The following is a 17,329-nucleotide window of genomic DNA, read 5'->3' as shown; positions in this document are numbered from 1 at the left end:
TCTGTCTATATGCTCATAGGTGTAGGACCATCCATTGGAGCATGGCCAACCTACCAGGGACACACTGTTGAAGACAGCTGGGTCTCCCTTCCATGGCAGCCATCAGTTGCCAAAAGCTCCTCTGTGAGAGATGGGGCCTCATGAGTTCCTCCCCTACCCATGCTGGAATTTTGCCTGGATTGATCTAATCCAGGTCTCAGACAGAAGCCACACCTGCTGTGACTTTATGAGGGCAGCCGTCGCTATATCCAGAGAATGCTGTTTCACAGCAGAACTTCCCAACCTCTGCCCTTTTGATATGTCAGTCCTTTAAATTCAAGACTTATCCCTGCATGTTTTACTCTAATGGGTAAGTTTTATTTATATGTATGTTACTACAATTGTCATTTTGTTTAATGGAATATTTTTACCTCTTATTTATTAGAAATTTTAATATTTAGAATAATTTGTATCTTCTTCAATTGCTCACAAATATACTAATATCCTTTGGTGATTCTCTTGCCCAGAAGGGACCCAACAAGCTTGCTCAGTCTTACCTTTCTACTTTCCAGATCTTTTAATTTTATTATAAAGTATGTTATTTCTACTTTGTCAGAGTGTAGAATATGAAATGCTGTTTTCTCCTATCCATGATTTTGTTCTACTATTAGGTCTGCAATGCTAGCCATCCATTTCTGAAGCATCCCCAGTGGTCTCTTCCTTGGAAGAATTTTCCTTGGATAAATTTCCCAGAAATCTTTAGATTCTTACATACCTATCAAAACATTTTTATAACCCTGATAATTGAGAAATGTCTCAAATAATTTTAAAATAAATGCCTTTGTCTCATACTGTCTTTCCTTGGATTTTTAAAACCATTACCCCTTGCTTGTTTGATATATTGCTATGGATAGCTCTAATTTCAGCCCGGTTTAATTTCCTTTGCAAGTAGCAGGTTCCTTTCCTTTGGAGGCCTACGGGATTGTCCGTGTCACTGTTGTTCCTATGTAAAAGACCGTTGCTAGGTGTGTCTCAGAGCTGACCATTCTGGGCCAGTTTTCTCAGATACAAAGTAGGTTAGTTCTGTGTGGACATCCAAGTCTTTTGTTCAAGATATGCACAATTAGTTTTAAATACTGCGTTCTGTTGTTCCATTTTCTTCTTCAGAAACTCCAACTAGTATTTGAAACTTCTGTCAGTTTCTCTCTGAACCTTTTATTTTGAATTATCTTCTCTTTATTTTTCTCTGCCTCTGCCTTCACATACTTTTAGTTATATATAATGTCCCTGTTTTCTGCGAGTTTGGGCTTTTTTCCCCTTTAGGTAGGGTATACACCATGGTTCAGGCTGGCCTGGGACTCACTACATAGTTTATGGTGTGCTCAGATAGGCCCTTTACCTGCTGAGGTTATAGGAAGAAACCGCCTTGCTGGGCTTGTTTATTTCTTCATCTAGTTTCCTCCCTTAGTACCTGGGACTTTGAGTTCCCAAGTCCTGGTGTACGGTTTTTGCTTAATTCTACCCAAAAGGCTGGGAAGTGACCCCCCCCTGCTTTAAATTTTGACAATTACTAAGTTAATTATAAATCATACTTGCTTCGTGCTGAAATATCACATGACAGTTTCCCTCTGTCTGTCTTTCCATAGTAGGAAAGTCGTTTTCATTAGCCAAAAGTTTTGAATTCTCATTTGCTGTATTTTCTTAATTTCCCTGGAAACTTGGTACCCATACAGATTCTTATCTATTGCCTTGTCCGCGTGTTTGCTTTTTTCCTAGACCTGAAATAGCAGGCAGTCAGCAAGGGTGGGATCTGAGTAGTTTAATTTCTTTCTCAATTCGAAAGAAACTTCAGAGCTTGGTGTGGTGGCTCACACCTGTAACTCGGTACTCAGGAAGCTGTGTCAAGAGATCACTTCCAGCTTGAAGGCAAACTGGGCTGCATAGTTTTAGGACAGCCTCAGCTGCAGAGAGAAACCCTGTATTAGTCAGGATTCTCTAGCCATAGAACATATGAAATGAATCTCTCTCTCTCTCTCTCTCTCTCTCTCTCTCTCTCTCTCTCTCTGTCTCTCTCTCTGTCTCTCTCTGTCTCTCTCTCTCTCTCTCTCTCTCTCTCTCTCTCTCTCTCTCACACACACACACACACACAGTGGGGATTTATTGGAATGGCATAGGCTGTAGTCTAACAGTGGCTAGCTGTGCATGGAAAGTCCAAGAATTCAGTAGCCGATTGGTCCCACGAGGTTGGTTGTCTTAGTTGGTCTTCTGTATATACTGGAATCTTGAAGAAGTTGTCTCCTGTGCCAGAGAAAGAGTGGATGTGCTGGCAAGGAGAAGGCAGGCAGGTGAAGAGCAGACAATCCCTTCCTCCTTCCATTGTCCTTATATAGGCTTCCAGCAGAAACTGTGACCCAGATTAAAGGTGTGCTTCTCCACTCCAACATCTGGAGCAAAGGCGTGCTGTCTTCTTGCCTTGAAATCCGGATCAGCCGATCACAGCTATGCCTTACATTTCTAGATTGTAGTTCATTCTGGACATAGTCAAGTTGACAACCAAGAATAGCCATCACAGACCCCATTTTAAAAATCAAGGAATGAAGAAAAAAGAAACTTGAATTACTTTACTACAGCAGAGCCAGATGGTTTTGTGGTGGCCTGATCTCCTTGCCATGCCCTCCTCTGCCCTAGACTGCTGATGGTCTTGTGTGGAGGGGAACCTGTTCTTCAGACACTTCCTACTTCCACTTTGCCATGTCTTCCAAAAGACACCCGTTCTTCTCTCTCCTCGCACAGTGGCACAGGTGCACCCCTGCCGCCTTTCTCTGCACTCTCCAGCCCCCCTTTTCAACTACCCAGTGCCCAGAGCTCTCTCAGATCTACAGTCTGTTGAACTGTATGATCATTTTGTTGGAACCCGTACCTTTTCCTCTGCTGTCACTCTCTCATCCTTCTGGCCTGACCCTACCCCTAGGTGGGTCCCGGCTTGTCTCATCAGGTCTGGGATGGTCTTTCCTGACTTCCATCTAGGGCACAAGGGCACCCAGTCTCCTGGTGTGCTGTGGGCTGACATCTGGGTACTCTGACTTGACGTCGTTACCCCTGAGGCTGGAGAGAGTTGTGTAAAATATTTAAATTTAGTGGTCATCACTGTTCTGAGGAAGGATGGAAATGCCTGTGCTCTTAGGATCTTTCACCGTTCTCAACTGAAACAGAACCAGTAACCTTAGATGAAACGTTAGTCACAGGATCCACCGACTACCAAGTACATATTTTATGAAAAGAAAATGCCCAAGAAGTTGCTTGCTGTTTTTTCCTTTGTAAAAATTTTTTGAGATAAAAATATAATTGCATCATTTCCCCTTTCCCTTTCCAAACCCCTCTCTGTACCATCTTCTCCCTTGCTCTCTTTCAAATTCATGGCCTCTTTATGTATGCATATATGTATGTATGTATGCTTATTCTTAAATACCTAATTGGAACCTGCTCAGTCTGTATAATGTTATTTGTATGTATGTGTTTTCAGGGCTGGTCATTGGTAGTGGATAATCACTTGGTGGCTCTTCCCAGAGGAAGACTATCTCTTCTGCTCTTGGCATTCCTTGTTTGCCTGTCCTTTTTCTGTATAGGGTTGAGGCATTCTGAGATTGTCCCTGTCCATGTTAGCACATCTATTGGTGGTGTTCTTATTCAGCTCACGGTTAGGCAGCCATGTTGGTGAGACTTTATGGGTGTAGCTTCTGACGTTTCATTCTCATAGCAAACTCTTTTTCTTGCTCTTGCCATCTTTCCAACCCCTCTTCCACTAGGATCCCAGAGTCTTGTTGCAGGAACCATGGCTGGTTTTGGTTCCCTTCTTTACAACCGTGTCTGATACAAGTACCTTGTCCTGTGTCTGCAGTGTTCTCCACTTCACGGGTCCTTCCCTAGAACTTAATGTGTATCACAGTCTAGTAAGGTACATAGCTTGACATCTCTTCCTTATCTTTTTTTGTTGTCTGTGTGGATGTAAACAAGGGAGCCACTATGGACGGACACAGAGCTGCCAGCTCTGATAACTGTTCGTGGGAGATCACTGCCCATTTTTGTCTTGTGTAGCCCCTACATGGTAAGGTTAGAGGCAGACGAAGTGAATGTTTTTTTTTCTTTCTTTCTTTGAATCAGGTTTTGATCCTTATTGTAAAACCAAAAAATATGCTGTTAGTCTCATCAGCGCTGGCGTTACAGAAATCCCCTCAGGACCTTGGCAGCCAGCCTCCTGCCTAGTTGCCAACACTGCAGCCAGTCTTCATCTTCTCAAGATTCTTCATGAGGATTAGAATGGAAATTGGAAGAAGGGCATAGCATCCCCTATGGCGTGTCCTGCTACTAACCCAAGAGTCTTACTTTTCAGTAACCAATAGGAAGAGATTGCATTAAGAGTATGAGTTTTGATAATTTCTTTTTCTCTTGAGTGGTCTACTTTAAAAAAACTTAATAAGCTCCTTAATATAAGCAAATAGCAATGCAAAAGAATCCCTATCCTCTAGCAAATAAATTCAACTTACATCCTTACCAAATTTTGTTTAAATTTTATAATTCCCATGCCTAACCTCTTTTCTCACGGTAATACTTGCATGTTACAGGGCTTTGCAAGGAGCACAGGTTTTGCATAGAGCCAATACCCACCCATACATACACAGTGAATACAATAAGTCTTATAAGTGGTTTTCCAATGTAATGGTTTCAAATGTGTACTTTGTGGTCAGCTCTGGTTCAAATCCCATCTCCTGTGTTTATTGTTCCTGCACTTCCTGATATCTTCAGGCATTAATTTCATCGTGTGTTAGATGTGACACAGGCTGGAAATGAAGCTCAATGGTACAGTGATTGTCTGGCACGGACGAGAAGGCTCTGGGTTCAATCCCCAACTCTGCAAAAAATAATGAGCTGAAATAATTTGTGAGCACAGTGGTACCTGTCTTGTTAGAACTTAACTGAGACCGGGCAGAATGTGTAGGAAAACCCAGCTCAGGCCTGGGTGCAGGATGACTCAGCATCTGGGAGCACAGCTGCAGGGGAGGTGAACCTGCTCACACGTGGATGGTAGCTGCCCTGGCAGGTCTCTTCGTGTTTTTAGCAGCAACTGGCTTGGGCTTTGCTTGTTTGCTTCCTTCAAAATTTCTCCTCAAAAACTCTTGCTGTTGCTGTTTCTTTTTCTAAAAATATGACAGTGTCTTCTAGGACGTGTCTTTGTGACAGATGGTCAGCAGTTGGTGGTAAAAGGGGAGCCATGTCATCATGTCTCATTTGTCTGAGGGAAGGGGTTTCTGCCTCAGCCTTCGACGTGGAGCATAATGGAAGTCAAAAGCTGGGTACTGTGATCAGACAGTGATGCGATCTCAGCGTCTGAAACTGTAGAGTCCTAGGAAGGATTAAGACTAGTCACTGCTCAGTGTCTCTTGTCTGTATGTCAAATAAAACTAATATAGACAATATGAAATTTAAAGATTGATTTAAATGAAATATTGAAATTTCACCAGTGACAACAACATACCATTTTGTCAGTCATATGGGAAAAGAATGAAGACATGATTGCCTTGTTTGTTAATACAAGGATTTGCCATGAGAGATTGCCTCAGAGTTTCTATTGCTGTGATAAAACACCATGACCAAAAGCAACTTGGGGAGAAAAGGCCTTGTTTTATCTTTTGAAAAACTGAATAAATGAAATTTATGCCCTGGCCATGCTGAAGCATGCATGGCAGCCTGTGTATGGCGGTTTTGTTGAACTTGTCCATATTGGGTTTCATGGTCTAAGTTGATGAGGATGACTGACCAGGTCTCTTCCTCAAGAGGGCACCAGGTCTCATTATAGATGGTTGTGAGCCACCATGTGGTTGCTGGAAATTGAACTCAGGACCTTTGGAAGAGCAGGCAGTGCTCTTAACAGCTGGGCCATCTCTCCAGACCATATTCTATTCACACATAATAGTTCATTTTGATGGGGCTTAGGGTAGGAACTCAAGGTAGGAACCTGGAGGCAGGAGCTGATACAGAGGCCTGGAGAAGTTCTGCTTACTAACTTGTTCTCCATGACTTTCTCAGCTTGCTTTATTATAGAACCCGTGCCACCAGCCTATGGGTAACTCTACCCACAGTGAGCTGGGCCCTCCCACATCAATCATTAATCAAGAAAATGCCTCACAGGCTTTCCACACAGTCCGGTGGGACATTTTCCCACCTTCCCAAATGACTTCATCTTCTGTTAAGTTGACATAAAGCTAGCCTGCATAGAGGTAGTTGTTTATGGAGTCATAAAAAGAAGCTAAATGTATGGTATAATACATCCAAAGAGATGCTGAGGCCATATGTAAACATTTTACTGAGGAGACAGTGTAGCATGTTGGTTAGGAGTGAAGTTTAGGAGTCCTTCAGCCCGAGTTTCAAACCCAAATACATCATTTTCTCAACCAGGGATCATGGAAGCAACATAACCAAGCACCCTAGTCAAGACTGGGTCAACCTAACCAATCACCTTAACCAAGGTTGGATCAACCTAACCAATTATCTTAGCCAAGGTTGAGTCAGCCTAACCAATCACTTTAGCCAAGATTAGGTCAACTTAAACAATCACTCTAGCCAAGGTTGGATCTATAGCATTGAAAATTAGATGAGATTAGTACATGTCAATTATTTTAAAGATTTATTATTTTGATTGTTATTATTATTTATGTGTGTGTATGTGTATTCACATGTGTATGTGAAGGCCAGAAGAGGGCATTGGATACGCTGGAGCTAGAGTTACATGTGGTTAAGAGCTACCTAAATGTGGGTGCTAGAAACTAAACTTGTGTCCTCTGCAAGAGTAACAAGCACTATTAATTGCTAAGCAATCTCCCCCTGTGGCAATTTTAAATTGTATGTCAGTGCTAGCTGCTATTATTCAATCCAACCTTGCCAAAGCAATCAAAAGCTAATCCTAGTTTGGTGGTTTATGGCATGGATGGAGCACGTCCCTTGTACGGTTGAGAGACTGTCCTCTGTCTTAAGTGGTTAGAGTGAGCAAAGGGATTCTGTCCTTTTCCTTTACATAGTTCTTTGCTTACTTACTTTTTCTGCTTACTGCTGTGGCCATTCTTACAGGCCCAGCAGGGGGTGATTACAGTTCTGTGTCTGTATTTTATTACAGCTCTGCTATAATAGAAGCAACCGTTGCTTTGGTTTACCTAAGACTAGATATATGATTATGGAAAAAAATTTCCACAAACATCAGCAGTCATGATTGAGATATGGAATTTCCCAGATGGGATTCATTGCCTGTTGAAGACAGTGTTACTTAAGCAATTAAACTTTCAGTACCTGTTCAAACGCCTCCAAATAAGGAAAATTCATAGGTAGCAGATCACATCTCATCTTTTTAAATACATAGCTCATAACGAGTGGGATGTGTTAATGCTGGAGTTTTCCTCTCTCTCAAATGAGAGAGAACATTATGTGTCTTAGAAATTAAAGCTACAGCTGTCTGACTGTAGTTTATAAAGGGAATACAGATGTTGTGGCCCAGTTTATATTGTATTATATCTGCTTCTCAGAGTATGGTCCTGGGTCATTGGTTTTATTTCCTTTTACAAATATTCTCTCTTCATCATTTCCCAGGAAAACCTATAAGGCCTGCAGAAGTTTCTGATACTTCTCAGTTCACCACCCTCCCTGGCCTCCATCCCCAGATCCGAGCCCATGTTCTAGAAATACACATATGTAGCTCAGGCTAGACTAAAACTCATGGTCTTTCAGCCTTTACTATCTCTGAATTATTGGGATTATAGGTGCATCTTTACTATGCCCAGCTGTGCCTTCTTGAACTGATGCTGTTTAAAAGAGAGATGTGGCAGGCTTTCTTGAACTACCATCCCCCAAATCATGACATGAAGACTTCTTATTAATTATGAAAGTGTTTTCTATATCTTAGGCTTGTTTCTAACTAGCTCTCACAACTTAAATTAACCCGCATTTTTCAATCTGCATGTTTTACATGACTGTTCTGCCCATCCTGCTTCCTTCATGTCTGGCTGACTACTTGGCCTTTCTTCTTCCCCAAGACCTCTCTGTCTCCAGAAGGCCCACTTAACCTCTTCCTGACTAAATAGTGGCCATTCAGCTCTTTATTAAGCAACCACAGGGACACATTTTCACACAGTGTAAGGGAATATTCCGCAGCACTTCCTCCTTTTTGTCTAAACAAAAATGAAATGTTTTATCTCTAACATAATAAAACTATAAACATTAAGAAAAATTGTCAGGTAAGAATTGCATTCACAGTGTCCACTCCATTTGTATTTGGAAAATTTAGAGAAAATACTGCGTTATCAACCTATCTTGTCTGAGTCCAAAGTTTTGAACCTCCTAATTTACTTTCTATCATGACTAAGGAAAACTAATTATAACTATCTTATCTTCAACCCCATCAAAGACCTGAGATATAATATTATATCTCAGGATATAATATGACTGGAGTAAACAACAAATGCAGAACAATCAACTTCCAAAACTACAGAAACAACAGAAACAGCTGGCTGCCTGGACAGTCAGTCACCCAAGCTTCCACTGCAACATTAGGGCATCCACCTTCAGCCTACATGCATAGAATATCTGACAGACTTTTCTGTGAAGCAGGAATTTTGAAGTACTGACCTACCTTGTCTTGGCAAAGTTCAGTAGTCTTATTCCTTTGTGTCCTGCTTATCCTGTTTGTACAGCATACTGTCAGCAGTAGAAGCAAGGACAGTTTCTTACCCAAATGGATGGCTTTGCCACAGTGAGAACAAATTCCATTTGGAGGTTCTTCAGTGCCCATCATCCATCTATGAAGCAGATTGGTGCTGCCAGGAACAGATGTGTCTCATCATCATTGGAAGCCTTTGATTATTGAAACATCTTAAATGCCATATTATGTATGTCTCTGAAGTGTCATACCAAACCTGACTACAAGTTTGATTGTCATAGATGAATAACTATTAGCCTGTCTTTCTTTATTATCCTTAATAGCTTTCAAGCTCTAGAACTTTACATACAATGTTAAATGAGCTGCATATGTACAATACTTAAACAAGAATAGAATTATATACAGTATAACAAAAATAACCCAAAATTTGTGTCAATATACAAAATATCTTAAGAATAGAAACATATATACAGTATAACAAAAATAACTCAAATTTTGTATCAATGTGTAAAATCCATATCAATGCAAAATATTTGAGACTAGTAGTTGCTTTTTTAGTTTGAAAGTAAGTTCAACAACATACCCTTTTATCATATTGTTTCTGTATTCCCCCTTTTCTTTTCAGAATGAGATTCCTGAATCTAATCTCCTTTGTTTAGTTTTCTCCCTCACTGTGAATAGTAATAGTTTGTAACCAACCCCTCTAAATGATGGCAAACATCTATAACCCATTGAATGACCAAAAGCCACCCACCCCACTCTTTGGGAATGTGGGCATTATAATCTCTAGACTACTTCCTGTGGTCTGGGGGTGATTGCATCTTTGGGGAACCCTGAGAAAACTTAGATATTGGTCAAGTCCTAGAAAAACTACCCATAACATTTCTTGTCCAGTCTCTGGGCAATGGGAAAGCACAAGGCTTATCTGTAGTCCTGGCTAGAATAGTCTGTGAGTCTGAACCATCTCAGCCGGCAATCTTGAAGCTGTTGGGATGCAGAACTCCGAAGAAACTGCAACAGAGGCATTCTGAGAGACTGGATCATCTGGGCCACCAGTTTTCTTGCTATTTGGTCCCCTTGCTCTGAAAACAATCAAACTTTCAAATCTAACATACATATTTGCGTTAACACAAGTATCAACTGTGTATTGTACACAGGCCAGCCAAAGATGATTTTATTTGTTGTTTTATGTTTGAGCAGGTAAAATATATGTCACCAGTCTTAAAGTTTTTGTAGATTTATTTCTTTATTTCTATAGCCAGGATTTTCAGGGAGTCTTTCCAAATCAAACCTTATCCTCTTTAGCCTTGAATGAATCCACAGTCTTTTGTTTTCTATGGAAACAAAAGAATAGTCTCTTCCCCAAAGCAATACATTTTCTGAGTTCCATTTTAAAGTTAAGGCATTCCTAAAGTATCTCAGCTGGTTTAATTCAGCTGGTTTAATCCAGTGTCTTTCAGCAGCTGTCATTCTCTGTTTGTTATCATTCAAAAAAATTCAAAATTAACAAAGCACAATATAAGGTCCAAACTCCCTGTGTTATAGTACTTTCCATTCTTATGTAGCTTATTTTTCTATATTAATTTATTCTCTTTTAAAGACTTTATTATTTTTAAGCTATTTATTTTTTCTATGAATGTCTATACCCATTTTCTTTTTTTTTCTATATCTAAGAACATTTTTAAACAAATTGTACCTTCTTAGAGGTTTCTGTGTCTGAACCTAGATTTACTAAGCATCTGCAACATTCTCTGACCATGTGAGACAAACCCTAAACTGCCATGTCAGCTGCCACATGCCTCAGCTTAGCGCATGGTGCAGGCACATGACGCCAGCAGCTGGCTCCAGCTCACAGGCAGCGGCCGGTAGCTGTGTCTCTATATAGAACCATGTTTGACTTTGTGTTCTGAACTTTTTTTGAAAGCCTTTCTCAGGACTTATTTGGATATTCATGGGTGGATGTTGGGCACCTTATATAGTAGGCTTTCTTGGACCACCAGCCCCCAAATCATTATATAAAGACTTATTAATTATGAAAGCTCAGCATATACTTTAGGCTTGTTTCTAACTAGCTTTTATAGCTTAAATTTACCCCTGGTGTTATTCTATGTTCTTTTACGAGGCTTGGTTGCATTCACTCTGCACCACCCACCCTGCTTCTTCCATGTCTAGCTGGCAACTCCACCTTTCTTCCCTGAGACCTCTCTGCCCCCTGAAGTTCCACCTAGCCTCTTTCTGCCTAGGTATGGGCCATTCAGTTCTTTATTAAACCAATCACAGTGGTGCATTCTCACAGTGTAAAGGAATATTTCTCAACAGAGAATTATTTTAATGTATCTGTGTTGGCAACTTACTTTGTTTTTTTTTCCTGGCTTCTTTTTTTTTAATTTATTTATTTATTAAGGATTTCTGCCTCCTCCCCGCCACCGCCTCCCATTTCCCTCCCCCTCCCCCGATCAAGTCACCCTCCCTCATCTGCTCGAAGAGCAATCAGGGTTCCCTGCCCTGTGGGAAGCCCAAGGACCGCCCACCTCTATCCAGGTCTAGTAAGGTGAGCATCCAAACTGCCTAAGCTCCCCCAAAGCCAGTACGTGCAGTAGGATCAAAAACCCACTGCGATTGTTCTTGAGTTCCCATTCTTCCTCATTGTCTGCTATGTTCAGCTAGTCCAAATTTATCCCATGCTTTTTCAGACCCAGGCCAGCTGGCCTTGGTGAGTTCCCGATAGAACATCCCCATTGTCTCAGTGTGTGGGTGCACCCCTCGCGGTCCTGAGTTCCTTGCTCGTGCTTCGTCTCCTTCTGCTCCTGATTTGGACCTTGAGATTTCTGTCCGGCGCTCCAATGTGGGTCTCTGTCTCCTTTCATCGCCTGATGAAGGTCAATATTCAGGAGGATGCCTATGTGTTTGTCTTTGGATTCACCTTCTTATTTAGCTTCTCTAGGAACATGAATTATAAGCTCAAAGCTTCTGTAAAGCAAAGGACACCGTCACTAAGACAAAAAGGCAACCCACTTACTGGGAGAAGATTTTCACCAACCCCGCAACTTTGTTTTTTTTTTATTTATTTAAGATTTCTGCCTCCTCCCCACCACCGCCTCCCATTTCCCCCCCCCTCCAATCAAGTCCCCCTCCCTCGTCAGCCCGAAGAGCAATCAGGGTTCCCTGCCCTGTGGGAAGTCCAAGGACCACCCACCTCCATCCAGGTCTAGTAAGGTGAGCATCCAAACTGCCTAGGCTCCCACAAAGCCAGTACGTGCAGTAGGATCAAAAACCCGTTGCCATTGTTCTTGAGTTCTCAGTAGTCCTCATTGCCTGCTTTGTTCAGCGAGTGAGTCCGGTTTTATCCCATGCTTTTTCAGATCCAGGCCAGCTGGCCTTGGTCATATTTTGTTTCTAGCCATAAATAAAGGACATTGAGCCTATAATTCGTCATCCTAGAGAAGCTAAATAAGAAGGTGAACCCAAAGAAAAACATATAGGCATCCTCCTGAATAATAACCATCAAGCGATGAAAGGAGACAGAGACCCACATTGGAGCACCGGACAGAAATCTCAAGGTCCAAATCAGGAATAGAAGGAGAGAGCATGAGCAAGGAACTCAGGACCACGAGGGGTGCACCCACACACTGAGACGATGGGGATGTTCTATTGGGAACTTACTTTGTAACTGTGAATGGAAACTACACAACCCCCTAACCACATTTCCCCTCCCCCATGCTTTATTCCCTCCTTCCTTAGAATTTCCTTCTTCCTTTCTTGCTCCTCTTAACTCCCATCCCCCATTCTAAACATTGAGACCCCCAAGCCCTTTACTGAAGGCAGAAGAAATTACTTCAGCCATGGAACTTGAGACATTGCCATTTCCAACTATAGATAAAGACAGTTTTGTTCAAAGACCTGCAAGGAAATGTCAAGACTCATGATCAGTTACTATGATAGATTATAAATAGGTAGAATACAATTAAATCCCAAATATTTACTAATACCTTCTATACTACTCATACATTTTGTATTTGTTGAGATGGAGAGTTGTCTCATCTTGGGACTATGTCCACTCTTAGACTGTGTGAGCATCCGAGCTTTAACCTTGTTATTGTTTTAAGTGTTCTGTTTGTACCTCCATGGATGTTTCCACAGACAGTACATTTGTTGCTGCTGTTTTTGTTTGCTTTATAGCCCAGGCCGACCTCAGACTCACAGTTCTCTTCCCCAAGTGCTCAGTACCTCGTTCTTGATTATGTTTCTATTTCCTAACAGTTTAAAAGCATGTTAGAAAGTCAAAGTCCTATACAGTTTCCTTGTACTGATTCCTCATCCCAGTGTACAGTCTGGTGTATATTTTTCCATAGTCCCATAATTACCATCTTCCCTTCTTGTACCCAGCAACATTGCTTTTATGTGATGCTAGGGACAGAACAAGGTCTAGTACATCCTGTGCAACGGCTCTGTCACCAAGCTGCATCCCCAGCCCCGTGTGCATCGTTTCGAGTTTCATCTGTGTCCGTGGGCTGCTGTGGCAGTCTCATTTCCTGGCCCTGGGAGAGCATATTCTTGTTTATTGGCGAAACTGTCACCATTTATCTGGTATCAGACCCTGACTGGCAGCATTTTTGTTAAGAAGCTAGGGTGCCGGAGTCTTGGGCATACTTTTCTAGATGATTATTGAAAGGTTTGTAAAAAGTTTAAGTAGTCGTGTAGATTTCTAAAATTCATCCCTTTCCAAAGGGTTAACCCATGTGAATTATATGAGCTTGAATTGAGATTTTACATGTTTTTAAAATTAGGCAACCCAAGATTTATATTTTATTCAATTCCCCTAAATGTTGATTTGGTTTTCTTAATAATCTGGAATCTCTCAATATGTTTGTTATTGTTTTAACCACTTGTCACATATTGTATTTTCTTGGCATGTCTTTTAACCACATCCTTGCTAAAATATCTTGATTAGCATATTTTAAAAGTAGAATCGTAACACACTATGACAGTTGGGGGCTTGGAGATCCTGTTGGCATCTTGAGAAGTCTGCCTGTAAAGACTTTCCCAAGGATAATCAAAAATGATTGTCAACAGACTTCAGGTTCAGAAAGTCTTCATCTGACATAATTGCTGGGAATTGAACTTGCTTCCTCTGGAAGAGCAGTGCGTGCTCTTTACTGCTGAGCCTCTCTCGTGGTCACATTTTCTGATAGTTACCATTCTCTTTGCCCATCTTCCCTTCCTTGCATTCAGAGCCTCTGCACTAAAACCTAGTTTGGAACTAGCTGTCAATCTCCAGAATCCATAGGTAGGCAGGGAAGTGTTTTCAGTAGAAAATAGGAAGCGTAGAGTCCTAGGAGATATGCCATGCTGTCAATTCCAACCCATCCTACAATGCTGCCTCCAGGACTGAGGACTGTGGAACATCCTATGTGAGTATTGTCCCTGGAGACCAGGCCTCTCTGAGTGTTTTATGAGAGTAAGAGTGAGAACAGACTCTCGTAAAATATTTACACTAAATATATTCAAGTTGCATCTCTCTGTGTGTTTATATGTGTGAAATTAATCTTAGTTTAGAAAACGATGATGCTAGTTGAGGTTCTTTGATTTGGTTTTAAATTTACTAATTATATTTTAGCATTTTCTTACTTGAAAAACACCAAGTAGCAAATTGATGGATGGACCAATTTGAAATGTTGCTGTCTTTGAAATCTGAAATAACTATTATAGAATGAACTGTGAGTTTGGCTGTGGACCCTGGGCCTTCTGGAAATCATGTCTTTATGGTTTTATCAGGAACTTTATGGTTTATTCATGCATGCCTGAGTCCTGTGATGTTAACTGTATTTTGCCACCAGCAATGCGTAGCAAGAATACTGGATTAGCAAGTGTCTTCAGCTCTCTTCCAGTGGTTTACCCTGATTCACAGCTTCCACGAGGTCAAGATGAACTGACCAGGGTTCTTTAGGGTGTTTATACTTCCAGTTTTTAAAGAACCCTACTTTCAAAGTCATACAGCCCAATATTCTTCCAGTAACTTAGGACATAGTTTCTTTCCTGTAATAGGAGCAGATTGAACTAAGAGACATCAATTTTTTCTTTGGTCAATTTAGGTTCTATTGGTAGTTACATTTTCTTTCAAAGAAGGTTTAAAAGGCATGTATTTAACTTGCATTTCTATTAAATCTGTGATCCAGGTGTAGTAGTATAAGCATACAACCTCAGAACTTCAGCAGGAAGGTCAGGAGTTGAAGGCAGCCTTTGCTGTATAGCAAGTTCCAAGTCAGCCTGGGCCACGGGGGACCCTGACTAAATTAATTAATTAGCTAATTAATTAATTAAAAATAGATCTGCGGTCCCTTTGGCTATGAGAAAGATTTGAAGACTGTGACAGATAATGAGGAGGCTGCTACATCTGCAATTTTTGTGTCACCAGTTTGAAAGATGTTCTTCGTTTCCTTCTACACAGTACGACATCCCCACAGATGACTTGAATATTATGTTTCTTTCATAAAGAATGGTTAAATCTGGCCATGGTGTCATCATGTGCCTGACACTGACATTTTTATGTGGAGCTTCCAATTATCGTTATGATGTAGAGAGATGACCCAATGAAGATCCACCATCCACGGCTTTTAGGTACATCGGAATAGTGATAAGATTGTTTCCTGGCAGATTTGTTATTTTCTGCAGGCATCAAGAAAAGAAGTCATGAAACAGTGCACACCCGTTTGAGAGGAAGTTAATTTTTCCTAAAAATTCTTTTCCAGCGAAGGAATCCCATCCCCCAGAGTGGAGCTGCTGCATAACATTGACCGGGACTTCTTTGACAGCTCACCGTGTGAGTACCACAACTGCTGCTGTGTTAAATGTGTTGCTGTGTTTTAGTAAATCCTCACACTCTAGCCTAGCTCCCTCTACCTACCAGAGTTACTGGTAGTGTCAACATTTCCTTCTGACACTTGTTCTGGGAATCTCACAACGGCTTCAGTGTTCTGTGAAGTTAGTAAATTCTGGCTCTCCCATTTGCTGGCTCTATGTAACAGGAGCCCCGAGTCCCCTTTCCACCACCAATATCATGTCATTGCCTGTGTCACCTAAGAGTTCCAGAACCTTTTTTACAGAAAATTCACCATCAAAACAGCCACTGTCCAGCTCTGGAGTTGTAGGAGCCTCCACAGCTTCTGATTGGGTTGGCCAGATGCTGTACAGAACCTGCAGAATCTCACAGGTGTGAGTTTCCTAAGTGTCCTGGGAGTCATTCAGCTTCATTGTACCTGCTACATACCAGAGCCTTGCCAGTTCCTCAAAGGGTGCTGTTGCATTCACTGTGCTCGTGTGGGGGCCATGCCACCTCCTTCCCAGACACTGGACTGCCTTGGCCAACTCTCTTTACTTCTTCATTCTTTCCTTGAGAGCACAAGAGCCTGCCCCTTACACGTTCCTGCTCAGAGGGTTAACCACGTGACGTCACTGAGCACCCAGCATCCTCTCACCCGGCCTTGTCATGTTGTTGCCCAGCATTACCTGTCCTGCCCGCCATTTCAAAGCCCATAGTGGATTATATCATCCCAAAGCTCAATACCTGTTTTCTGCCTCTTTGCAGTTTCTAGAGCATTCCAGGGGCCCCATGAAAAACAGTTATTCCTTCCTTAGTGTTTCTTAGTGGCTCTGAATAGCATCAGACACAGTCTAAGTGGGCATATGGTTTCTTTGTCGTGAAGGGTCTGGATGGCAAGATCCAGGACTTGTTTGTATTTTGACCCTCACCAGTTAACACAAATGCCCAGTACCTTGATAAGCAGTCACTAATCATTACTTGATCACAGAGTGGACAACTGTGGGAGGGATTAGATGCAATTAAAACTATGAAATTTCCAGGAAAGTGGGTGAATCTGGGAATTATTAAGCAAGGTAACCCAGAGTGATAAAGATGGCATTTTTTCTTCCATGGGCAGCTCTTAGCTGTTAATGTTTAGGTAGATGAATGCATGTGAGTGTAGGTATAGTCATGCAACTGGAAAGAGGACCTTGCAAGGGGAAAGAGGGGCTTTAGAAAGGGTGTCAGGTGATGGGGTAGTAGGGGCGGACAGGAAAAACAAATTGTTTGAAAATGTCCTATGAAATCTAATAGTATGTTAACTTTTAAAAGCTAAACACCACCTCACCCAGGTGGATGCATTAAACCTAGAAGAGGAAAGTGTTCTATTCTAATAACAGACAAGAAATGTCTCTTCTAGAGTAAAATTACATTAATGGTAGGGACAAGACTGTGGGTTAGACCCTGAGGACAGCCCAAATAGGCTAGATTTGTGCTGTCCTCTCTGGTAGCCACTAGCTACATGTGACTACTGAGCACTTGAAATGTAGGTAATTATGAGTTGAGAGGTCAGCTCTAAGTATAAAATACATATCAGACTTTGAAGGCTAGGTACGCATATGGCGCATATATGTTGTGATGGCAGTACTTTGAATATGTTGAGTGCACACATATGATGTATACATATTGGAATGCTTTGAAAGGACAGTACTTTGAGTATGTTTAGTTGAATATACTATTGATACTTCCTCTGTTTCTTTTTCCTTTTTTTAAAGTGTGACTGATGGAAACCTTAGAATTATATATGTGATTTGCGTTATATTTCTGTTGGTCTACAAGCGCAATTCTAG

General features: G+C 41.4%; 1 protein-coding gene and 1 pseudogene across 1 annotated transcript in view; both read left to right on the top strand.

Moving 5' to 3' along the window:
• The window catches only part of Arsb (arylsulfatase B), a 166,658-nt gene that overhangs the window by 93,680 nt on the left and 55,649 nt on the right, over positions 1 to 17,329 (top strand). Inside the window, exon 6 of the mRNA XM_075976301.1 lies at positions 15,430 to 15,500. Coding sequence (XP_075832416.1) covers positions 15,430 to 15,500 — 71 coding nt within the window. The remainder of the gene's footprint in view (positions 1 to 15,429; positions 15,501 to 17,329) is intronic.
• On the top strand, positions 13,173 to 13,293 carry LOC142853214 (small nucleolar RNA SNORA24; annotated as a pseudogene).

The sequence above is a fragment of the Microtus pennsylvanicus genome, chromosome 6 (genome assembly GCF_037038515.1).
Source record: "Microtus pennsylvanicus isolate mMicPen1 chromosome 6, mMicPen1.hap1, whole genome shotgun sequence".
NCBI classification, from domain to species: Eukaryota; Metazoa; Chordata; class Mammalia; order Rodentia; family Cricetidae; genus Microtus; species Microtus pennsylvanicus.
Note: the sequence above shows the minus strand (reverse complement) of the source record. Positions and strands in the feature narration are given on the sequence as shown.